This window comes from Monodon monoceros, unplaced genomic scaffold, assembly GCF_005190385.1.
Source record: "Monodon monoceros isolate NGI ecotype Baffin Bay Population unplaced genomic scaffold, NGI_Narwhal_1 Super_Scaffold_22, whole genome shotgun sequence".
Lineage (NCBI taxonomy): Eukaryota > Metazoa > Chordata > Mammalia > Artiodactyla > Monodontidae > Monodon > Monodon monoceros.
The window spans coordinates 85,238,821-85,265,326 of NW_021703779.1; the positions used below are offsets into that span (position 1 = coordinate 85,238,821).

General features: G+C 41.0%; 1 protein-coding gene across 1 annotated transcript in view; it reads right to left on the bottom strand.

The window, feature by feature from the left end:
- The window catches only part of TRMT2B (tRNA methyltransferase 2 homolog B), a 37,544-nt gene extending 13,461 nt beyond the window's left edge, over window positions 1-24,083 (bottom strand). Inside the window, 9 exon segments of the mRNA XM_029240681.1 lie at window positions 1,464-1,563; window positions 1,793-1,913; window positions 3,276-3,377; window positions 3,548-3,762; window positions 4,027-4,121; window positions 18,932-19,002; window positions 20,577-21,620; window positions 22,947-22,998; window positions 23,699-24,083. Coding sequence (XP_029096514.1) covers window positions 1,485-1,563; window positions 1,793-1,913; window positions 3,276-3,377; window positions 3,548-3,762; window positions 4,027-4,121; window positions 18,932-18,994 — 675 coding nt within the window. The 5' untranslated portion in view covers window positions 18,995-19,002; window positions 20,577-21,620; window positions 22,947-22,998; window positions 23,699-24,083 and the 3' untranslated portion in view covers window positions 1,464-1,484.
- Between the last annotated feature and the right edge of the window lie 2,423 nt (window positions 24,084-26,506).

Here is a 26,506-nt window from a genome sequence, read left to right on the forward strand (position 1 = left end):
GACACAGGCTCGCTGAATGGATACAAAAACAAGACCCATATATATGCTGTCTACAAGAGACCCACTTCAGACCTAGGGACACATACAGACTGAAAGTGAGGGGATGGAAAAAAGATATTCCATGCAAATGGAAATCAAAAGAAAGCTGGAGTAGCAATACTCATATCAGATAAAATAGACTTTAAAATAAAGAATGTTACAAGAGACAAGGAAGGACACTACATAATGATCAAGGGATCAATCCAAGAAGAAGATATAACAATTATAAATATATATGCACCCAACATAGAAGCACCTCAATACATAAGGCAAATGATAACTAATAAGAACCTGCTGTATAAAAAAATAAATAAAATAAAATTCAAAAATTCAAAGAAAAAATATTCAGTTTGATAAACCAAGGAGAAACTACAGGAACACAATTCCTTAAAATTTAAGCCCTTCCTCTGTGTTCCCACAGCTATCACATTTAATGTAACTACCTGGGTTTTTTAAACCATCTTCCTCATGGGAGTATATAATCTTTTTGAGGCTAGAAATGAGGAAAAACTGCTTATTATTCATCTCTGTGTTCTCAGTGTGTGACAGAGTAGGGGTTCAATGGTGAATGGAGCAAGGGGCCTGAGTCATACCCTTTTCTGTATGATTTGCACACAATAGGTTATTAATATATATATTACTGAATTATTCTACTGAAAACTTTCTAAGCAAATTACTTTTTCCCTTATCACAGGAAGTCAAGTAAAAATGAGAACAAAAATTCACCTATAAACTCACCATTCAGAGAAGAATACGTGCTTCTAACTTTTCAGGATATATCTCTCCAAATATGTACATTTAAATTGGTTTCTTAAAGTGGAGTCACACTGTACATACTATACACACTGTTTTACAACAGCTTCTTCACATAATAACGCATCATGAGCATCTCTCCACTATATGTAGTTACCTCACTTTTATTGGCTATATGGTATTTCATTAAATAAATGTAATGTACCGCCAAAAAAAAAAAATGCAACTTGATTACTAAGATTTGGGGCATCCTCTTAAATTTTGTACCTGATGTGGGTTGCTTTATTTGCCTCATCTAAGACCTGGCCCTATAATTGACTCTTGATGACAGTATAATGACTTTTTTATTTCTTTATACTTCTGTACACTTTCCAAATTCTGCACAATAAGTGTAACAATAAGGATTACTTTGACCATCAGGAAAAATTAATTAATTAATTTTTTGTGGTACGTGGGCCTCTCACTGTTGTGGCCTCTCCGGTTGCGGAGCACAGGCTCCGGACGCGCAGGCTCAGCGGCCATGGCTCACGGGCCTAGCCGCTCCGTGGCATGTGGGATCTTCCCGGACCGGGACACGAACCCGTGTTCCCTGCATCGGCAAGCAGACTCTCAACCACTGCGCCACCAGGGAAGCCCAGGAAAAATAATTTAAAAACGAAGTCAAGACTCACTCAATGATGTTCCTTGTGATTTCACCATGGGGCTTGCAGGAAACAAAAACTAGTATGCGGATGGCCCCGTAGTTTCGAATGGCTTGAACCACCTGGTAATCTAAAGGAAGAAACACATTGCTATTAGTATAATCAAACTATCATGGTCCAGGTTATCACAAACTTGCAACTGGCTGGCACATAGCACTGGTTAGGAAAAGAGGAGAAGCAGGTTCAGAGCCAGCTAACTGAGAGCAGCCTTAACATGGTGTAGAAATGAGAGACCAAAGCTGGTGGACATCATGGGAATACCTAACTAGCTCTGTAGCAGGAAATCTAGTCATCCTTACGCAGTCCCGGCCCGGGCTGGGTTCACTACAGCAACAATTAACTGCCCATCTTCCTTTGACTTTAGTATCTGTGGCAAAATCTTCTCTGCTCGACCAGTATGGAATTCACAGTTGGTGATGCCTGCAAGAGAGGCCCACATGCCATAACTCAAAATGCAAGCCAAGCAGTTGGGGGTGGGGAGCTTCAGCTTTATAGAAACGTACAGAAAGCAGGGAGGGCTCTGCCATCTTCCCTTTAGATCTAACATACTTCTGCATAACAATGAAAGAAATGCTTTTGGAGCTGCTTCATTTTTTCCAATGTGCTTTCCCTTGCAATATCTCTGTAGGCCTTTCAGCTTGAGAGACTAGATGTGTTATTTTACAACTTAGTGACTCACACAGCACATAAGGACCTATACCGAGAAGAGAACCTTGACTATAACTCAAGTGCTCCTTCTGCTATATTGGAGGCTTTCACATGGAGCCTCAGGAGCTGTCTAGAAGTGAGGTAGAGGGGAAAGAAAATCTTTTTTCTATGTTGCAGTTTGGCCTAAGACTTTGTTCAAAGAAAAGGTCCTACTGCTAAAAATAGTTTGAAACCTATTGTATTGTTATGATGCCTCATGAGTCTAATGTCAAGAAGGCTCTTCTATATTATTCAAAGTTTTGCCAAGTTCCCTTCCTATCAGCTAGGCTTATTCCTTCCCTTAGGCTTTTTCCGGATAGAAACAAAAAGATTTAGGGAGGGATAAATTAGGAGTTTGGGATTAACATATACACACTACTATATATAAAATAGGTAACCAACAAAGACCTACTGTATAACACAGGGAACTCTACTCAATATTTTGTAATAACCTATAAGGGAAAATAATTTTTTTAATGAATTTATTTATTTTTGGCTGTGTTGGGTCCCCGTTGCTGTGCCCGGGTTCCCTCTAGCTGTGGTGAGTGGGGGCCACTCCTCGCCGCAGTGCACGGGCCTCTCATTGCTGTGGCCTCTCCCGTTGCGGAGCACAGGCTTCAGTAGTTGTGGCTCGCAGGCTCTAGAGCGCAGGCTCAGCACTTGCGGCGCACGGGCCCAGCTGCTCCGCAGCATGTGGGATCCTCCTGGACCAGGGCCTGAACTCGTGACCCCTGCATCGGCAGGAGGATTCTCAACCACTGAGCCACCACAGAAGCCCAGGGAAAATAATTTGAAAAAGAATATATATATATACATATATATATATATATATATATATATAACTGAATCACTTTGCTGTATACCTGAAACTAACACAACACTGAAATCAACTATACTTCAATTTAAAAAAAAAAAAAAAGAAAACAAAAGGGGGACCTCTTTTAGAAAGTCATCAGGATCCAACTCTGAGCACTCCAGAACACCTTCCCTTCCTCCCCAGTCATGGATACAGTAGATGCCCTTTCCCACACAACCGTTCCCATAGTACAGAACAACTACAGCTCTTAATTTCTCCCCAGAATGTGAGCAGTGTACCATTGAAGGCTGCAGTCCACCTGGCATCCTCTACCGCCTGCTCCACCAACTCAATCCCAAGGACCTAGGAGGTATACTGAGCCAGAGAGAGACCAATCACACCTGGGGAAGTAGGAGAGAATAAGAGGAGGGTATTTTATGGTATTACCAATGAGGTTATGCCTACACCACTACCACCACCTCCCCACCTCGGCTGCAAGGGCCCTGGGTGCTGCGTGGATGGTGTTGGGGAGATAAGCTGCGTGTTGATTCTGCCCTGGGCTGCCACTTGCCAGTTACACAGCAGATGTCAAGGAGGACGGTGTTAGAGTTCACTCCACTCAGCTCCCCCACAGTCCGATACAGTATCTCTGCACCAGCAATGTTAACCTGGAAAAAGGCATCTGGAGAGATGCAGATCTTCAACCCCAGGAGATCTTCAAAGATGTGGGGTTCCCCAAACAGGAGCTGGTAGGGGGACTGCTGATGGCTGCAACGGGTCGTAGTGCTAGAAAAGAATAAAAGAAGAAAGCACCTTGGAATGGCAGGCCAACCTATCTCTAGTGGTTGGTTGGAGAGGGAGGCCCCAGCATCTCAGCTAGGAGACAAAGCCTCCATGGCATGGCCCTGAGAGCTCTGGAGGAGTTTCCCTCTCAGGGGATGGAGGTACATGCAAACACTTGGTCATCAGCAGCGCTGCCTCAGTAATCCACAACCCAGACTATGGCAAGCCATAAGACTGCGGCTTGCTGTTGGGCTGTCCCAGGTTTACCTTTCCTGGAAGTAAAGTGATGTCAAGTCACAGACTGCTCCTGGCCCTTTGGTGAAAAAATTCTTTACAGTCTCCTTCTGAACACAGAGCTCCTCCTGCCCAGACCACAAAATCAGGAGTCAAGCAAAAACCCACCTCTTACAAATTTTCTCTCCAAGCTCTATGGTAATCAGCCCTGCAGTAGTCAGACAAGAAGGCACATTAATCAAGTGTTATAGATAACACTTAAAGCAATGTTCTGTAGGACCAAAAAAAAAAAAAAAAGCTATTTTCACATCTCAGCAGAAGCACTGCTTTGCTTATTGGCTTTTGACAAATGCTATACAACAGACATGACACTTTCTCTGGTTTGAGCCTCTTTAATAGTTCTCTAAAGAAAGTGTGAGAGTTATTCTTGTTGTAACCTAGGAGCTAAACTAAGCTTTTGTCCCATCACAAACAAGCAATAACCTTTCAACTCCTTTCATACTTCTCTACTTCAAATATCCCATCCACCCAGCCAAACACCACCTCAGAAGACACACGTCCTAAGAGAAAGGAAAGAAAGGGCACGGAACAGAATGAGCACGGTAACTAAATACTTTCTTCGAGTTCTAAACGTTTTAAAATTCTTACGTCACTACAGAGAGCCCTATCCATTAGCTCGACACAAGGACATATGACAATGAACTATGTTGGAGCTATAGAGTTAAAAGGCCAGGAATCAACGACCTGGGTTCAAGCCCTACAGCTTTGCTATTTACTAGCTCTTTAACGTTGCGTACCTCTATGCCTCCATTTGCTCAGCTGTGAAATGAAGGGAACAATACCTCTCCCTCTCCAGCCTACTTCACAAGTTGCTTGAGATGATCACATAAGTATTAGAATATTTTGATACAGGCATGTTTGAAAGCTCTAAGTGTATTACAAATGTAAAAGTATTATGTAGATTATGAAATTCTGACCATATTCTAGTCTCTATTAAATTGGCTTCTGGAATTAGTAGAACACCTAATAAGTTCCGTGGGCAAAGTTCTTGTGAAAATCCTCAGGAGTCCTCACATGATAATTAACTTGGTAACCTAGCCTCAGTCTCTTTGGTTTCATTATGCCAGCAGCATGGTTAACAGGATCCTTGCCATCTCCTCATCATCATCCCCAACCCTTCTTTCCAACCCATACATTCTATGGATGCATTGTTTCTGCTATCTTCCCTGAAACCTCCAAATACCAACTGCAGCATATTGATAGTAAGGGCTGCTATAGAAGCTGTTCCTTATCATCCTTTGAGTCTCACCTGCCTTAATTCCTGGGGATGGAAAGTGATGATGGCCATTGTGTGCCCTTGGCTATTGGTGTGGGCTATGAGCTCACGCCAGTACCCACCTTCACGAAACAGAAGGCAGGGCTCCAATGGGGACTGTCGAAGGAATACTTTGTAGTACGAGGAAGAAAACAGTACTATTACACAGGCAAAACTAACAAAGTTTGACAGCTCATTATTCATGCTGAGCGACTGTTACGGGCTGAAGTGTATCCCCCCCACATACAAATTCATATGTTGAACACTTAGTACCTCAGAATGTGACCAGATTTGGAGACGGGGTCTTTAAAGATGTGTTTAAGTTAAAATTAGGCCATTAGGGTGGGTCCGAATGCTGTGGTTTCAGTTGGCCACGCTGCCACCCCAGTGGGCCCACCACACCAGTGGGCCTAGAGGACAGTATCAACCCATAGAGGATTATTCTCAAGCCTTAAAATTTAGTGGAATTTGCCCTGCTAGGTTTCAGATTTGCTTGGGACCCAAGACCCCTTTCTTCTTTCTGATTTGTTCCTTTTGGAATGGAAATGTCTATCCTATGCCTGTCCTACGATTGTATTTGGGAAGCAGATAATTTGTCCAGCTTCACTGGTTCATAGCTAATTCTGTCTTAGGATGAATTATACCTTGACTGATACCTCTCATCCACACTTCATTTAGATGAGATTTAGGACTTAGAGTTGATGCTGGAATGTGTTAAGAATTTTGGGCTGTTGGAATGGGGGTGAATGTATTTTGCATGTGAGAAGAACATGAATTTTGGGGGTCCAGAGGAGAGTGTTATGGGCTGAACTGTGTCCCCCTAGGATTCATACATTGAAGTCCTAACCCCCAGTACCTCAAAATGTGACTGTGTTTGGAAATAGGGCCTTTAAATAGGTGATTAGTTAAAATGAGGCAGTTAAGGTGGGCTCTAATCCAATCTGACTGTTGTCCTTATAAGAAGAGGAAATTTGGATACACAGAAACATCAGGGATGCGCACGTGCACAGAGGAAAGCCCACATGAGGACACAGCAGAAAGGCAGCCATCTGCAAGCCAAGGAGAGAGGTCTCCGAAGAAACCAAACCTGCTGACACCCTGATCTTGGACTTCCAGCCTCCGGGACTGTGAGAAAATAAGTTTATGTTGTTTAAGCCACCCAGTCTGTGGGATTTTGTTATGGCAGTCCTAGCAAACTAATGCAGTGATATAAGAAACATGATCACTGCCCTGCAACCTTACTGAGGGATCCTATCCATGATAGCCCAAAAAGTATGCTCCATGAAGGCTCAGAGTTGTATCCTGAGTCTAGCACATAACCAGTGCTCAATAATTATTATTGAAAGAAGGTATGAAAGAACAGCAAAGGTATCTGTATGAAGAATTTCAGCTTGTTGTGTACACAGTGTGGAATACAATAATCATCCATTTCTGTGAATTCCTCCTGGCAGCAATTCCTAATATACTACTGAGCTGCTATAATTCCATTCTTACTTATAACTTCCTGATGTAAGCCCATTGTTTCTGTATTTCTTCATATAACCAGGTGCCAACCAGCTTAGTTGGATCCTTCATCTTCCCCTGGTAAATACAGGTCAAAAGCAATCCTGATTCAGTGTTGAGATATCAAAAATCCTTAAAGCCAAACTTCAAACACAAGCCAGTTGCTGCCACAACAGGACACACTATCTGATTTACTAGGTCCTCTTGCTTTCATAATGCATGGGTTCTGGATCCACTGTATTTTCACACAAACCCAAAATAGTGCATGGAAAGGAGAGTTACACCAAAAAACAGTGCCACTTGAGAGGGTAAAAATCAATTAAGCGTGCACTTGACCACTTCTGCTATAATTTCATATAAATGCAACATAAGATGCTTAACTATACTTATACTGAACAAATTTTTCCAAATTTTGAAGTTGATGATTTAAAGAAACACTGGTTCAACTGTCGTTTACTTGCTGGTTGGAAAGGAATGTTTTCTGGAAGAAGATTCAAATGTCTTTGAGGTCCTAGAAGGATGGGAACTGAAAAACTGAGTCTGACCTGGAAGATAATGGGTAAGTAAATATGAAATACAGCTTCTCCACTGTATGAGCCAAGGCTTTGGTTTCTTCACTTATAAAATAGAGCCTGAAACTCCTATTCTTACATGGGAATGCCTAAGCATCATATTGCAATATACAGTTGACCCTTGAACAACATGGGTTTGAACTGTGTGGGTCCACTTACATGTGGATTTTTTTCAATAAATACGTACTACATTACTACACAATCTGTGGTTGGTTGAATCTGGGGTTGGTTGAACTCGAGACATGGAACTGCAGATACGGGAAAGCCAAGGATATGGAGGGCCAACTACAGAGTTATAGGTGCATTTTCAGCTGTGCAGAGGGTCAGCGCCCCAACCCCCATGTTGTTCAAGGGTCAACTGTATCAATGTATCAAATCAACACACTGTACACCCTAAACTTACACAATGTTGCATGTCAATTATACCTCAATAAAATAAAATTTTTAAAAAGAGTGAAAGGGCCTTCTGGTTAAAATAACAGACTATTCCTCTTAAAAATCCTACTAAAATGAAATAAAGGAATAAAAAAGACATAAACGTATTTAAACTCATTGATCCACCAATTCTCCCTTCTCTCTCTCTTGCATCATTTTCCTCCCTCACTACTGGATCATTCCCATCAATACACAAGCATGTTCTTCTAACTCTCCCACCTTTAAAAAGAAAAGTAACCTTCTCGAACCCACTTTCCCCTCCAGCCACTGTTCCATTTCTCCGCTCCTCTTTGTAGCAAAGCTCCTCAAAAGAACTGTCTATATTCACTGCCTCCCATTCCTCTCCTTCTACTCACCCACTCAAATCAGGTCCCCACCACTCCACCTAAACAGCTCCCATTATGGTCACCAACGACCTCCGTGTCATGCAGTTCAAAGGTCAATTCACACTCCTCATCTTACTTGACCTACCAGCAGCACTGGCACAGCTGATGAGCCCCTCCTCCTCAGTTCACTGTCTTCACTAGGCTTTCAGGATCCCACACTCTCCTGGTTTCCTCTGACCTCACTGGCTGCCCCTTCTCAGTCACCTTTACTGGTTCCTCTTCTCCTCCCAGACCTCTTAAAATGGGAATGCCCCTGGGCTCAGTCCATGTTCCTGTTCTCTTTCTATCTACTCTCACTCCCTTGGTCATCTCTTCCAGTCTCATGATTTTAAATAACATCTACATGTTAACAACTCCAAGATTTCTAATTCTTGAACCTCATCCGAACAGATCCAACTACCTATTTAACATATCCACTCAGATGCCTAATAGGTATCTCAATGCAACATGTCCAAAATTGAGCTACTAACCTCCCCCTGCTCAAATCTGCTCTGCCACAGCTTTTTCCATTTCCGTAGAAAGTAACTCCACTGTTCCACTTTCTCCTCCCAAAAACCTAGAGCCATTTTTCACTCCTCTCTTTCTCTTATACCTTTCACTCAATCAATCAAGAAATCCTGCAGTTCTGTCTTCAAGATACATCCACCTCCACTGCTGCTCCCACTGGGCTATCATCTCACATCTGGATTACCACATGAGCCTCCTAACTAGTCTCTCCGTGCCTCTACCTTTCCCTACAACAATCCATACACAATATAATAGCCAGAGTGATCCTGTTTAAAACCTAAATCATATCATGAGATGCCCGCCCCCCCAATCAAAACCTCCAACAGCTCAGAATAAAAGCCAAAGTCCCAACAATGACCTCTAAGGCACTGCACTATCTGGTCCCCATTAACTACCTTACCTCTTCTCCTATTACTCTTCTGAGTCTACCTTCAGTTCCTCCAGAAAGCATGCCATACTCCTACCTTAGGGCCTTTACCATGGCTCTTCTCTTTGGCTAGAATGCTCTTCCCTCAGACCTCCACATGGTTGACACCCTCATTTCCTTTAAGTCTTAATTCCAAAGTTTCTCAACCTTGGCACTATTGTCAATTCTGTGTTGTGGGGGGCTGTCCTGTGCACTGCAGGATGTTTAACAGCATCCTTGGCCTCTACTCACTAGACAGATACCAGTAGCACCGTCCAACCATCCCCCAGTGGTGACAACCAAAAATGTCTCCAACATTGCTAAATGTCCCCTGTAGGGCAAAACTAATTCCAGTTGAGAACTACTGCTTTATTCAAATATCACCTTCTCAATGAAGCCTACGTTGATCCCATTTAAAATTACAACCCGCATTTCCCCCAAACTTATGACTTCTCATCCTCCTTATCCTGCTGTATTTTCCCCATGGCATTTGTCTTAGTCTGTTTGGACTGCTAAAACAAAAGTACCATAAACTGGATGACTTATAAACAACAAAAATTCCTCAGTTCCGGAGACTGGGAAATCCAAAATCAAGGTTCCGGCAGATTCAGTGTCTGGTGACAGCTTCCTCAATGACGGCTTCTGTCTTTTCACTGGAACCTCACATGGCAGAATGGACAAGCTAGGGGCTTCCCTGGTGGCACAGTGGTTAAGAATCTGCCTGCCAATGCAGGGGACACGGGTTTGAGCCCTGGTCCGGGAAGATCCCACATGCCACGGAGCCACTAAGCCCGTGCGCCACAACTACTGAGCCTGCGCTCAAGAGACCATGAGCCACAACTACTGAGCCCACATGCCACAACTACTGAAGCCTGCGTGCCTAGAACCCGTGCTCTGCAACAAGAGAAGCCACCACAATGAGAAGCCCACGCACCACAACGAAGAGTGGCCCCCGCTCACCACAACTACAGAAAGCCCGTGCACAGCAACGATGACCCAACACAGCCAAAAACATTTTTTAAAACAAATAAATAAATAAATAAATGAAAAGAATGGACAAGCTAGTTCTCTGGGTCCTCTTTTATAAGGGCACTAATCCTAATCATGAGGGCTCCACTCTCATGACCTAAGCACCGCCCAAAGGCCCCAACCTCTTAATACTATTACCTTGGGGGTGAGGATTTCAACATATGAAATTTGGAGGGACAGAAACATTCAGACCAGCACTGCACTTATCACCTTCTAACATATTATATAATTTACTTTATTATGTTTTTTTAAAAAATCTGTCTCCCCCCACTAAAATATAAGTTCCACAAGGGAAGGGATATTTTCTTCATTATTGTATCCTAAGCACCTAGAATAGTGCCTGGCATTTGTAGGTACTCAATTGTACTTGTTGAATGAATAAATGAAAGAAAGAACAGAGATAATGGGAGAGAAGACAACAAGAGCAAACCAGATAAAAGACTGGAATGGCAACTGACTTAGCAAGATGAAGGAAGCTACATCCGGATTGCCTACAAAGGGGGATCTGATGAGAGGTAAGGCTTACCTGCTCCACACAAGCCTGGAAAGGCTCAAACTTGAAGTGCAAGGAGATAGAGATGGGATAAGGTACAGGGCTTAAAACAGGGTTTAGTTGAAAGTCTGGACATAAAACTGGTAAACAACCTCATCCTACCAAAAACCTCTATCCTTCTGTAGCAGGAGGTTGGGGATGTTTTCTCCCTTAGGAAAAAATGAACACACAAATACCAGGAAATACCAGGCGGAGTGGTGGCACAGGGGTGGAAACAGGAAGATTCAATGTAAATTCTCTCAAGAAACTGAATAGTCCCAGAGTAATGACCTCCCGAGAGAGATATGGGCCCCCACCCACAAGCACCAGCAGTGAAGCCAAGAATCAACAAACCCACTCAAGCTGAATTGCCAATCAATTTAAAGCCTCATGCTTAAACATGAACAGTCAGGCAACTACCACCAGCTATTTGACTAAAGCCTTCATTGCAAAAGACAATACCCAAAACAAACAGAGGAAAAAAATCCCTGAAGGAAGCAGACAATTCAAAAAACAGGAAAAAGGGCTTCCCTGGTGGCGCAGTGGTTGAGAGTCTGCCTGCCGATGCAGGGGACACGAGTTCGTGCCCTGGTCCGGGAAGATCCCACATGCCGCAGAGCGGCTGGGCCCGTGAACCATGGCCGCTGAGCCTGCACGTCCGGAGCCTGTGCTCCGCAACGGGAGAGGCCGCAACAGTGAGAGGCCCACGTACCGCCAAAAAAAAACAGGAAAAAAAAGGCAAAAGCAAGATTAAAATATATATATATATATATATATGTGTGTATATATATATATATGTGTATATATATATTACATTATTTTAAAAAAAGAAGATGCTATACAAAAGGAACAATCAGAGAACAAGCAAAAGCTTTTGAAAATTAAAAGGTGGTAGAAAAAAAGTCAATAAAAATGTTGGCATTTATTTCAAGAAAATTTCACAAAAAGAAGAACAAAAGGGAAAAGAGATGGAAAATAGAAGAGGAATGAGTAGCAGATTACAGAATCAATTCATGAAGTCCAAAATCCAAATAATAGGAGGTATAGAGAGAACAAAGAAAATGAGAGGAAGGAAGTACTTAAAGAAATAATACATCACACCAGTCAGAATGGCCATCATCAAAAAGTCTACAAATACTATATATAAAATAGATAACTAATGAGAATGTACTGTATAGCACAGGGAACTTTACTCAATGCTCTGCGGTGACCTAAATGGGAAGGAAATCTAAAAAAGAGTGGATATATATATATATGTATAACTGAATCACTTTGCTGTACAGCAGAAACTAATACAACTTTGTAAAGCAACTATACTCCAATTTAAAAAAAAGTCTACAAATAAATGGTGCAGAGGGTGTGGAGAAAAGGGAACCCTCCTACAGTGTCAGTGGGAATGTAAATTGGTGCAGCCACTATGGAGAACAGTATGGAGGTTCCTTAAAAGACTAAAAATAGAGTTGCCATATGATCCAGCAATCCCACTCCTGGGAAGATATCTGGAGAAAACTCTAATTTGAAAAGATACATGCACCGCAATATTCATAGCAGCATTATTTACAATAGCCAAGACATGGAAACAACCTAAATGTCCGTCGACAGAGGAACGGATAAAGAAGATGTGGTACATATATACAATGAAATATTACTCAGCCATAAAAATAATGAAATAATGCCATTTGCAGTAACCCATAGATGGGCCTAGAGATTATCATACTAAGTGAAGTAAGTCAGACAGAGAAACATAAATATCATATGATATCACTTATTTGTGGAATCTAAAACAATGATACAAATGAACTTATTTACCAAACAGAGGGCTTCCCTGGTGGCGCAGTGGTTAAGAATCTGCCTGCCAATACAAGGGACATGGGTTCGCCCTGGCCCAGGAAGATCCCACATGTTGCAGAGCAACTAAGCCCGTGCACCACAACTACTGAGCCTGAGCTCTAGAGCCCACAAATCACAACTACTGAGCCCATGTGCCACAACTACTGAAGCCTGTGTGCCTAGAGCCCATGCTCTGCAACAAGAGAAGCCACAACGAGAGGCCCGCGCACCACAACAAAGAGTAGCCCCCACTCACCGCAACTAGAGAAAGCCCACGCACAGCAATGAAGACCCAACACAGCCAGCCATACATACATACATACATACATACATACATAAAATAAAACAGAAACAGACTCACAGATATAGAAACAAACTTATGGTTACCAAAGGGGAAGGGGCAGGGGAGGGATAAATTAGGATTTGGGGATTAACATATACACACTACTATATATAAAATAGAGAAACAACAAGGATCTACTGTATGGCACTGGGAAGTATATTCAACACCTTATAATAACCTATAATGGAAAAGAATCTGATAAAGAATATATATATATAACTGAATCAGTTTGCCGTACACTTGAAACTAACACAACATTGTAAATCAACTATACTTCAATAAAAAAGTATAAAAATAGGGAATTCCCTGGTGGTCCAGTGGTAAGGACTTGGCACTTTCACTGCAGGGGCCCGGGTTCAGTCCCTGGTTGGGGAACTAAGATCCCACCAGCCACGTGGCATGGCCAAAAATACAAAAATAAAAAATAAATTAAAAAAATAATAATACAGGAAAATTTCCCATGTCTGAAAGTATTAGTTTCCAGCTTGACAAGGACTAGAAAGTGCCCATCACAATGAATGAAAGAAGGGCCACATGGTCATGAAGTTTCACGGACAGAGATTCCCTAAAAGCTTCTAGAGAAATAAAGAGGGGAGAGATTATCAACAAAGGAATAGGACTTAAAGTAGCATCCAGACTTACACAATATTAGTGGCCAGATGACAATGAGACCATGTCTTCAAATTTATAAAGGCAAATGATTCAAACCTAGTATTTGAAATCTAGAAATACTCTCAGTCATATGTCAGGAAAGAACTAAGACATTTACAGACATGCAAAGACTCAAAGTTTACTCCTAGGCACCCTTCCTCAGGAAGCTAATGGAGGTTGTATTCCAGCTAAATGAGGATGTAAACCAGAAAAAGGAAGACAGGGGATCTGAGAAACAGGGGTAAAGACAGAAGAACAGCAAAAGGAGTCCCAAGATAACAGCTAGGCAGAAGGCCTCAGGAGCCTAGGATGGAGACTCCAGAAAAAAGGTCTTCAGGGAAAATACTAAACTCAAGTTTTTGACCATATGGAGAATACTGATGAATGTTTGACAGAGCTCTTAGAGCACTCAGAAAAAAAATTAGCAATAGGTTCAGAGAAAACTAAGCCAATGAGAAAATGAGGTAATTATTCAAGCTAATGAAAACTAAAAGTTGTAAAATCCATATTACATAGGACTAAGCAGTTATTTTTTTTTAAACGAAGCATACAGCAGAAACTAACACACCACTGTAAAGCAATTATACTCCAATAAAGATGTTAAAAAAATGATCAAAGGATCAATCCAAGAAGAAGATATAACAACTGTAAATATTAAAAAAATGAAGCATATTATTATGTGGAAAAAACGTACAGAACTGTTTTCATATTAAGCTACCTTTTAGCTAAGAAAAGGGGAGATACAAATATGTTTCCATTTTTTAAAATAAATAAAAGTGAATAAAAATGTTACCCACAGAAGGAGGAAGGGAACTGGGCAGAGGGGACAAAAGTGAAAGCTAGACCTCTTTAAATACACCTTTATGGGACTTCCCTGGAGGTCCAGTGGTTAAGACTCTGCACTTCCACTGCAGGGGGTGCGGGTTCAATCTCTGGTCAGGGAACTAAGATCCTGCATGCGGCGCAGCCAAAAAACAAAACAAAAAGAAAATACACCTTTATTTTGTAGATATGACTTTGAAACCATGTAAATATCTTACAAAATTATAAAACAAAAATTTAATCAAAAGGAAAAAGAAAAAAATCAATCCCTAAAATTTGAAAGCAAGAAGAATGAAGAAAAAAAAAAGAATCCATGTATCATGTCAAGTTGGTGGTGTAACTACAGAGATGAATTCCTTCAGAGCCACAATAATTGGACAAAAAGAACTGGACAGAAATCTTGAGCTCTTTTCAGTAATCATTTGTTAGTAATAATACTAGTATTGTTGTTCTGAAATTATATGTAAAGAGTAGGATAGAATAAATAAGTACAGCTGACCCTTGAACAACATGGGTTTGAACTGCACAGGTACACTTATATGAAGATTTTTTTCACTAAACGTGTACTACAGTACTACACAACGCATGGCTGATTGAATCCACAGATGTGGAACCACAGATACGAAGTGGATTTTCGACTGCACAGGGGTTGGCGCCCTTAACCATGGCCTTGTTCAAGGGTCAACTGTAAGTATTCTAATGTTGTCAGGACTAAAGTTTTAATTGTAAGAGACAAGAGATAAAAATATAAAATCAAAGGATTTAAGTAAAAACTCTATAATTTTTAATTTGATTTGGACATATTACTGTGAACTCATGATATATTTTCTTTTAAAAAATATTTCCTAGCTCTGTCCACTAAAAAGGCATTGAAATATGACCAACTCAGTATAAATAAGCACGCACCTAGCACCCTGCCATTTCCCACTAACAGAGACAAGGATTCCTTAAAGAAACGGCTGAGGGCTTCCCTGGTGGCACAGTGGTTGAGAGTCCGCCTGCCGATGCAGGGAACGCGGGTTCGTGCCCAGTCCTGGAAGATCCCACATGCAGCGGAGCGGCTGGACCCGTGAGCCATGGCCGCTGAGCCTGCGCGTCCGGAGCCTTGCTCCACAATGGGAGAGGCCACAACAGTGAGAGGCCCACGTACCACAAAAAAAAAAAAAAAAAAAGAAACGGCTGATTCCAGCTCCCAAGCATAAAATGGACTAGATGTGCTAGAAATATCTTATCATTCCAGAACTATCACAGCCATCTAGGTCTCACAGCCAATTTAAAGAGGTTCCAATTGGCCAAAAATGGAGTAATTGGAGTACCAAAAAACCCCTAGTATCTGCAGTAGATTGAAACATATCAAGTATGTTAAAAATCTATGAGTTCCTAATGATACCAAAACAAACACATTAACTGATCATCTTTTGAGGAAGGTGAAAGAACCAAGGATTTATCCTGCCTTTCCTGTAAGAGTACCTTAGAGTAACCAAAGGGTTGATAGGGAAAAGTTATTTCTAGAAGAATTCCAGCTAATAAATAATAGATTTAGAACAGAACTGCATTGCAACCCCCCCCCCCGAAATAAGAGATCTAGGCACTGATCACTAATGACAGCTAAACCATTAAGCGAAAAACTGACAGGGAACTTTTCAATGAGTGAATCAGACTGATGACACCTAAATCCGCTGTTCAATGTTAACATCACCAAGAAAGAGAGCCCATTAGACATCTACATATAAAAACATTCTTGCCAAAAATCAAACCTGAATCTGATCAACACTCTAGATCTACCAGCTTAGAGGAAATACAGGGGATAGAGGAAGAACATTCAATGATATCAAGGGGATTCAATCAGCAAAATCCAGAATGGGAGAATCTCCAGAGGAAAACAAACCAGTTTCTTCAAAAAGTAAATTGCAGGGACAAAAAAATTAATAGGGAGAGGTACTTACAAATTAAGGGGCTAAAGAGACATGTTAATCAAATGCAATGTATATACCTTGTTTGAATCCTGATTTGAACAAGCCAAGTATATCAATTAAGCTTTTTATGAGATAAAACAGTGCCAAATCTGAACATTTACTAGGTAGTTGATGATATTATGGGATAAATGTTTATTTGCAGGTGTGACAATGGTATGAAACTATGTTAAAAAATTAAGTCCTTTCTGTTAAAACTCATGTTGTGGTATTTATATCTTATATGATATAATGTCTGGAATTTGCCTCAAACAAATCCAAAGGGGCTGGTGGAAAGTGGGTGAGAGTATAGTGAAAGCAAGATGGGCCATGTGTTGATAGTTACTGAAGCTGGGTAATGGGTACATGGGGTTTGTTATACCATTCTATACTTTTACACGTTTGTAATTTTCCACAACATAAAATGAAAGAAAAAAAACAGTACAATAAAGGAAACAAAATCTTAGTACATCTACTTGGCTCAGGAGTGAATATCTACAGTCATAACAATACAGATGCTAGAGACCAGTTGCTTGGACTGGAGTGGTGATGATGGTGGTGGAAATAGAAAGAAGAGGGTAGAGTCAAAGTATTTTTAGAAAGGAAAACTGAACGAAATAAATAAGAAAACAAAAAAAAGAAAGGAAAACTGAAAGGACGTGGAGATTTATTATATGTGGCTGAGGAGGAAGTGGTAGAATTAAGACAGAGGAGTCTAAGAGGACATATGTTTCTAGTACACATTGCTACCATTTACTAACGTGAGAAAAAAGGGCACATTTGGAAAGGGGAGAGGGTAAATTTAGTTTAGGGCAATGGTTCTCAACCGGAGGCGATTGTGCCCCACAAGAGATATCTGGAGGCATTTTTGGTTGTCACAACTCATGGCCTCTAGGGGCAGAGGCCACGGATGCTGCTAAACATCCTCCAGTGCACCTAATAGCCCCACACAATAAATAACCATCCAACCCAAAATGTTAATAGTGCGAAGGTTGAGAAATCTGGATATGGGCCAATGCTGATTTGAAGAGCTCTACAGGAAAACTAGGTGAGGATGTTCGGTAGCCTTTGGAACCCCACCTCCTGAAGCTCAAGATGGAGCTGGTATGCAAATATAAGTTTAGGAGTTGTCAATTTACAGGTGGTCATTCCAATCATCAGCTACAGTGGTGTGCAATCTCCCATGAATATATTCAAAAAGAAGGCCAAGGACAGAGTCCTGGAGGATACCAACACTTATCGTGGGAAAGAAAGGGAGAAAAAGATCCCATGAGAACGACTAAGAAGTGGCCAGCGAAATAGGAGGAAAACCATCAGAGAATGGTATCACAGAAACCAAACAAAGACAGTGTTCCCAAGGAGGAAAATAAGAATAATAAGTGGTACCAAAGGCAGAGAAAAGGTAAGTTAGGGGCAGAAAGTTTCCATTTAATTTGGCAAAACGGAGCTCACTGATGAATTTGTCAAGATTAATTTCTAGGAATTGTTGGGGGCAGAGGCAAGAACCATCAGATTTTTTTAATTGAATATGTTTATGAAAGAAAAGAGCCGGTAGAGGTGGAGAAAAGTAGGTAAAGAAACGGGAGAAAGAGGGAATGTAACAAAGGAATAAGGGACCTGGGGAGAGAGGAGATGAGTCTAAGATGGTGTTTCAAGGAAGAAGAATAGCCTTGGACAGGTAGAAGACTAACAGCATTTCACTGAGATAGGAGGGAAAGGAGGGGTAAGATTTCAGCAAAATTGGTAGATGGCAGGGGAAGCAGCTAAGGGAATCCTCATCTGTTGGTCTTAATTTTCCAGTGAAGAACCAGGCACAGCCATCTGTCAAGAGCAAGGGTAAATGTGATGGGATAGGAAATTCGAGGAGAGGTAAGAGTTTGGAATAGTCACTGAAGACAATGGGAGAAGAAGCTGACAAGGGTCATGCAGGAAGATTTCCAGAGAATGATCCTATGATGGGAGCTGTGTTCTAGCCAGGAAATCTTTGAGGTCAAGATGTGTCCTATGAGAAGGCACCACCCTAAGTGTCAGAAAGCTGAATCATTAGGAGGATGGGTGCTGTAAGTATAAACAGGGAACAAGTACGTCAGTTGGAAGCCCTGTTTCTTTTTCCTTTTTCTTTTAAGTTCCAGGAGGGCAGGCACCATGTTTGTTTGAATCACCACTGGATCCCCAGCACCTAGTCCAGTGCCTGACACATAGTAGGTACTCAATAAATAGTGGGTACATGAAATAGAGGGATACTAAAATGTCTCAGAGGCCAATCTAATGATGTAGATGCCTTACGCCCACTCCCACATCTCTCATGATATGTTTCAACCTTGTTCTGCTGAAAACACTAGCCTTCCAAATACAGACACCTGCCACTTGCTATCCTGCCCTCATCAGTATCTCTCTGTCCTAAATTTCCCTTGTATTAAATTCCTTGGATGCTTGACATTTGCAATAATGGATGCAGTTCTCTCTCCTCCTCTCCACCCTCTCTGAAATGAAACACTAGCAATGTTCTCTCCACCGTTAAGAAATACACTTTCAGAACAGAACCCCTCCTCCCCTGTAGCACTAGAAGAGCTCTATGATTAAAGTATCAGGCATGCTGCCGTTATAGACTGCAATGCCTGGGGTCATCTTCAACCATCCTTTGTTCCTTATTACCTGTGCCACTTGACTGTGTTTCTTGGGGATGTTTTTCAGATGGTTAGACCGTACACAGACCATGTTCCTGTCTATGGAAAGAAAAAGAATTTGATTTACATGGTTTTCTTCCTAAAAGATTATTTAGAATAAAATGTCTAGCAACTCAAATCCCCTAATCCAAAGAGGCATATGCAAATATGAAGAAGCAAAGTACCTAATTCATGCTCAAGGCCATTTTTCAGAGAAAACCTGTTTCCTGGTCTGGCCATTAAAAAGCTTATTCTTAATGGAGCTAGTCCGCAATATTTTCTCTCATGCCACAAATGTGCAATATGATAATGTCTGCTTTCTGTTCAGATTTTAAGAGGGAAGTAAAATGTAATGGGTTTTGTTTTTCTGTTAGTGAATAACAGAACACTGATGTCATATACTCATTTAATTCAGCACACAGGGGAAAAAAAGAAAGCCAAGTGCCTACCCTAATGAACTGTAGTTTAAGGCATATGGATATTAAACAGTGTGACTAATATAAAATGATGGTGTTTCAAGTGGATTTATTGAAAATGGGCAAATGATAAGTTCAGGAATGGAATCTGGGAATGGATACTGGAATTAAGTCTCAGAAATATGCCACTGTGATTTCTCTCACCAGCACTCACCTCCCCTACCAGTTCTTTTAAGGCAGATTTATCGCAGAAAGCTCTTAATTTTCAGGGATATGGGGATGTGAAATAGAAAGGGCATGTCTCTAATAAGCAGGAGACTGCTCCCAGTACAGAAAGTAACATAAAATGATAACAATGATGATGACGACGATGTTGACAACAATGATGATAATGAGACCAGCAGCACCAGCATCAATATTTATGAAGTGCTTACTAGGTCTCAGGCATATGGCTTTTAGAGGAAGAAAGCTGGGGGGCGGGGAGGTTGATTCCTAGCACTATAATACAATGACTACTCACCAAAAAGTATCCCCAATTAATCTTATTTTTTAATGCCTTTTTTAAAATTGAAGTATAGTTGATTTACAATGTTGTGTTACTTTCAGGTGTACAGCACAGTGATTCAGTTTTATATGTATATATATATACATATATATATATATTTTAGATTCTTTTCCTGTATAGGCTATTACAAAATACTGAGTACAGTTCCCTGTGCTATACAGTAGGCCCTTGTTGGTCATCTGTTTTATATATAGTAGCGTGTATATGTTAATCCCAAACTCCTAATTTATCCCTCCCCTACTTTCCCCTTTGGTAACCGTAAGTTTGTTTTCTATGTCTGTGGGTCTATTTCTGGTTTGCAAGTAAGTTCATTTGTATCATTTTTTTTGATTCCACATATAAATGATATGATATTTGTTTTCCTCTGTCTGGCTTACCTCACTTAATATGATAATCTCTAGGTCCACATTGCTGCAAATGGCATTATTTCATTTTTTGTAGCTGAGCAATATTCCATTGTGTATATATATATACCACATCTCCAATTAATCTTGTGATCATGCTCTGCATCGAAGGCTTCCAATTCAACTTTCTCCTTTAGGGCCACCATATTTCCCACTCCTCTCCACTCCCACAGACACTGTTCTCTGCACCCTCCCCTTTCCTCTCAGTTTTTGTTTGGTTATTTCTACTAGTCGCAGCCCTCAACTGACCTCTCCAAGTTCCCAGGTAGTACCCCACAGTCTTTGGATTGCCATCTGGACCTCAGTTCACAGAGAAGGTGGACTTATTTCGGTAGCCATTGATGACAGGCTGGAGAAGGCAGAAGGACAGGAGAGGGACAACAGGTCAAATAAAACCAAGGAAGACAATACAAAGAATGAAAGAATGTTCTCTGGATGAGAAAAAATAAATGATGCTTGCTTGGAAGGTATGGCATAGGTGAAATTCCATGACTGAGAAGATCAAAACACTCCATAGACACTCCATAGGAGAAAGCAGTTCCAATCTTGCCATAAAGCAGGAGTCAGAAAACTTTTTCAATAAAGGGCCAGACAGTAAATCATTTTAGGCTTTGCAGGCCATACGGTCCCTGTCACAACTATTCAACTCTGACACTGTAGTGCAAAAGTAGCCATAGACAATCCATAAACAAGTGAGCTCAGCTGTGTTCCAATAAAACTTTATTTACAAAGTCAAGCAGCAGAGCAGATGTGGCCTCAGGGCCATAGTTTGCCAACCTCTGCCACAAATTAAATTCTGCCTTTCTGTGGCCTCATTAGAAGTTTTCCAAAGTCTGGAATCTTTCTAAGGAGGCAGTAGCGTACTGGTTGAGAAAGTGGGCTCTGCATCAGATCAACTTGAGTGTAAACCTTAGCTCTGGCACTTTCTAGATGTGTGTCCTTGGTCGAATCACTTAATCTCTCTGAGCCTCAAGTATTCATCTGTAAAATGACACTGTCTATCCCTCAGTGTGACTGTAAATAGTAAACAAGACAATGATACATGTTACTCACTCAGCATAGGGCCTGGTCCCCAGCAAGTGCCTGGTTAAGTATTGGCTGATAGTATTAGCTATTAAGGAGACTCGGTAGACAAAGGATAGGGAAGTAGGGGTTTACAGAAGGTATAATAGGATGGAGAAAACAACAGAGGCCCTCAGATCTGGGTGCAGCTGTTGTCACATTGACTCCATTGAGCATTTGTAGGTAAAATTCTAGTCTCTGTAAAATTTTCTTCTGAGCTTCAAATTTCACCTGCAAAAGAATATAACCAGTGAAACAAAAGACTTCTGCAGTATCACCTCAAAGAATAGAAAACAAACAGGATAAGAGAAGGTTGTCCCACGGATTCTTGGGTCATGGTCTCAGCAGATAAGGATCTCAGAATGATGGAACAGCAACAGACCTAATGAGGTACTGGGAAAAGGTCAAGTGAGCTCTTGTGTAAGCTCACCATTTCATCTGACCTTTCAGACTGAACATTCCAGCTATATGTTAGTGCTGTCCAGTAGAACTTGCTGTGATAATGGAAATGTTCTCAATTGGTGTTATGTTCTATGTAATATGGCAGCCTACACTAGCTACAGGTGGCTACTGAGCACTTGAAATGTGACTCATGTGACTGAGGAAACGAATTTTTAATTTTATTTCATTTTAATTAACAGTCGGCTCTGCTATCACGTGACACAAGCATTCCTAAACCATACTATGCAAAATTACTCAAAAGAAATCACAGGGCTCAGGGCTCATGGGAAAATGGGGTTGGGCACACACATTCCAAAAATTTTTCAGTAACACACACAAAAAAGGTAGGAAATTAATAAACATAGAAAAGTTTTGCACATGTTAAGCAATGTATAAACACTACAATAAGGATGGCTCATTGCCCTGACAAAGACCTGAAACTTGCTTGTGGAAGTGGCTGTCCACTTATGAGTTATCATGAGGTGGTGAAAGGAGGGTTATGGGGGTGGAACAGAAAGTTCTCACAGCAGATGTGAATGGGTGTGGCTCATACCACACTCAGTGATCTGAGGGAGCTGGGAGATGTGTGTGGGTGCTCATTTTACAAATTCTTATGCAGCTCAGTTTGGCCGGGTACAGATCCCCTTTCATCTCATGTTTCTCGTGGACAGAATCACTCCTAAGCAAACATGAAATCTGCATTTTGTTCAAATTGTTCCCTAATACATCAATCTGTTGGAACAAATTTTCATTTTCAAAACAAGCATTAGAGCAGAATTGACTGTATTTAAATTTAAATAGCCACATGTAGTGTAGCTAGTGGCTACTGTGTTGGAAAGTGCAGCTATACATGAAGCAGCAAGAGCACTTGCTACTCACACACACAGAGCTGTAAGAATAACCCCCAAAAAAACCAAGGAAGAAAGGAAACAGGCATTCGGATATAAGGCTCTAGAGTTCGGAAGACATAACTGGCCTAAAGTGAAAATTTCAGAGTCATTAGCATATTGAGTTTAAGGACACGTTGGGGCATCTGGGTAGACCTGTTCAGCCAAGCTTCCTACAAGTCTAGCACCTGATAGAATGGAGGAGTGAAGACTTAAGCTGGGTACCTACCTTGAGCTGTTCATGGCTCAGCCTCCAGAGTGGCGTCACAACATCAGCCAGCCTTGAATAAAATAATCCAGGCATCTTATTCATTATCTAAATATGTACTGAGCACCTACTACGCATAAGTACTTCCTGCCACCATTTGCTCTGGCATTTTACTTATCATTCAGAAGACCTAACTCTCAGGCCCCTGGGGAGATGGAGTCTGGGAGGAGAGCCCATTTTGGTGCTGTCTACTTAACAAAGCCGAACAGATGGGCAAACCTAATATAAGAAAAATCCAGATTTATCAGGAGGTAATTAATCGTATTACAAAAAGGCTTCACTGTTGCGTTCCTTTAAATAGCTCACCTCCCTAACACTTTTAAAATATAATTTGATTTAGAAAATACAGTTGTTGCATAAAATGAGGTATATTTGTGTTTGCATGGCTGCAGTGGGACTATTCATTTCTAATTCATCTCATCTCTAAGTCCCTGGTTTTCAGTATACCTGTCCTGGACCTTTTGAGACACAAGGTCCCAGTTTAATATTCTCTTTCTGCCAAAAACACACATAAAGGCAAGGAGAACATTTTCTGCAATCACAAAGCATTTCCACCAACATTCCTTAGATGTCTTAAGTTTGCCCTGGGTATCCTACCTGAGGTGCCCCCCTGAATCCCTGCAAATGCCACACTGTACGTCAGGCATACAGAATTTCAGTAGGCCCAGAGATTCAGATTTGTTAAGGGGAAGGGATATCACCCAGGGCCTTACCTTTCCTGCCAGGAATCATCTAGTGGTCCAAGATGTCTTGGTTTCTTCTGACTTTTCTGTCTTCTTTGACACTTCTTGGCTATCATGTGGGTGAAGTTTCCCTTACATGCTGAGCCCAGAAAGAGTTGTGACCAACCTGGAGGTTTTCTGGCACACCAGGGGAGCAAATAATAATAGCATCTACCTTATAGAGTGGTTGCAAGAGCTAAATAAAGGATAATAAAAAACACTTAGCACGGTGCTGGGAAAACTGGACAGCTACATGAAAAAGAATGAAATTAGAACACTCCCTAACACCATACACAAAAATAAACTCAAAATGGATTAAAGACTTAAATGTAAGGCCAGACATTAAAACTCTTAGAGGAAAACATAGGAAGAACACTCTATGACATAAATCACAGCAAGATCCCTTTTGACCCACCTCCTAGAGAAATGGAAATAAAAAACAAAAAACAAAAATAAACAAATACGACCTAATGAAACTTAAAAGCTTTTGCACAGCAAAGGAAACCATAGACAAGACCAAAAGACAACCCTCAGAATGGGAGAAAATATTTGCAAATGAAGCAACTGACAGAGGATTAATCTCCAAAATATACAAGCAGCTCATGCAGCTCAATATCAAAAAAACAAACAACCCAATCCAAAAATGGGCAGAAGACCTAAACAGACATTTCTCCAAAGAAGATATACAGATTGCCAACAAACACATCAAAGAATGCTCAACAGCACTAATCCTTAGAGAAACGCAAATCAAAACTACAATGAGGTATCACCTCACACCAGTCAGAATGGTCACCATCAAAAAATCTACAAACAATAAATGCTGGAGAGGGTGTGGAGAAAAGGGAACCCTCTTGCACTGCTGGCGGGAATGTAAATTGGTACAGCCACTATGGAGAACAGTACGGAGGTTCCTTAAAAAACTAAAAATAGAACTACCATATGACCCAGCAATCCCACTACTGGGCATATACCCTGAGAGAACCATAATTCAAAAAGAGTCATGTACCACAATGTTCACTGCAGCTCTATTTACAGTAGCCAGACATGGAAGCAACCTAAGTGTCCACTGACAGATGAATGGATAAAGAAGATGTGGCACATACATACAATGGAATATTACTAAGCCATAAAAGGAAACGAAATTGAGTTATTTGTAGTGAGGTGGATGGACCTAGAGTCTGTCATACAGAGTGAAGTTAAGTCAGAAAGAGAAAAACAAATACTCTATGCTAACACATATATATGGAATCTTAAAAAAAATGGTTCTGAAGAGCCTAGGGGCAGGATAGGAATAAAGACACAGATGTAGAGAATGGACTTGAGGACACGGGGAGGGGGAAGGGTAAGCTGGGAAAAAGTGAGAGGGCGGCATGGACATATATACACTACCAAACGTAAAACAGATAGCTAGTGGGAAGCAGCCTCATAGCACACACGGCGAGATCAGCTCAGTGCTTTGTGACCACCTAGAGGGGTGGGAGGGAGACAAAAGAGGGAGGAGAAATGGGGATATATGTATATGTATAGCTGATTCACTTTGTTATAAAGCAGAAACTAACACACCATTGTGAAGCAATTATACTCCAATAAAGATGTTAAAAAAAAAAGCACTCAGCAGAAGATTAAATAGACAAGATGTTTGTAAAGCTCTGAGCAGTGTCCAGTGCCTGGGAAAAACTCAATACATGTTAATTACAACTGTCATGATGTTTAAAGACAGTATGGGACTGAATGGGGGTGGCAATATTAAAGGGAGCAGGGGGAAGGAATAGTGGGAGTAACTATGAGTCAAAAGCTGGAAGAGTTAGAACAGGTGAAGGGCCTCACTTTGGAAAGAGGAAGGAACCCCTCTTCCTCCAACACAGGACTCTCTGTTGTTGCCTATTTACCTAATGGTGACTGATCACTGATGTTTAACTATTTTGAGTACCCAGGACACATGAATGGACTTGGCCAGACACCTCACTGATCTGCCATGAAATTACCTTTTTGCCCTTGCCCTCTACCTTGGATTTCATCCCAATGTTAAGTCATACCTTAATTCATAATGAAATACATTTCAAGTCCAACGTATGGAATAGGTTTATTAACAAAGATTCTTCCATGGACTCAATGCAACCAAAAATAAATAAATAAATAAATTTATTTTAAAAATTAACAAGATTCTTCCATGGCTCCCTCTATTACTGTAAAATTAGTATGCATGATCACTACATAATTTAGAGGATGCTGATATGGGTGCTGTAATATTTAGCCCATACAGTATTTTGTATGTTTACAAATTACTAAAGAAAGTAACTGTCATAGCTTGGAAGCATTCTGAGGATTTCAAATTTCTAACAGAATAAATTTAAGCTGGCCCGGAGTTCAGATGTTAACAATAACACACACCACCCAGCTCCCAGGAAGGGACACGTCGTTAAGAACATGGGCTCTGGGGCCATGTTCTAATCCCAGCTCTTCTTCTCACTAGCTCTGTGACTCTGGGCAAGTTACTTAAGTGTTATGAATCTCAGTGTCACCATCTATAAAAATATGACTGGTAACACCTACCTTTCAGGGTTGTGGTAAGAATTAAATGAGCTCATATATAGGAAGCACTCAGGTCTGTGCCTAACACAGCAGCTGTTCAACATGTGTCACTGCCCTGCCTCAGGCTCTGATTCGAAGTGTGTCACCTGGCTTCTCTGCGCCTTAATGTGTCCAACCTGTAAATCTGGTGAGATATAATGCATGCGAGTGCTGTGAGCGTAAGAACAATTACGTGGAAACTTAAACAACACACACACGCAAACTCTC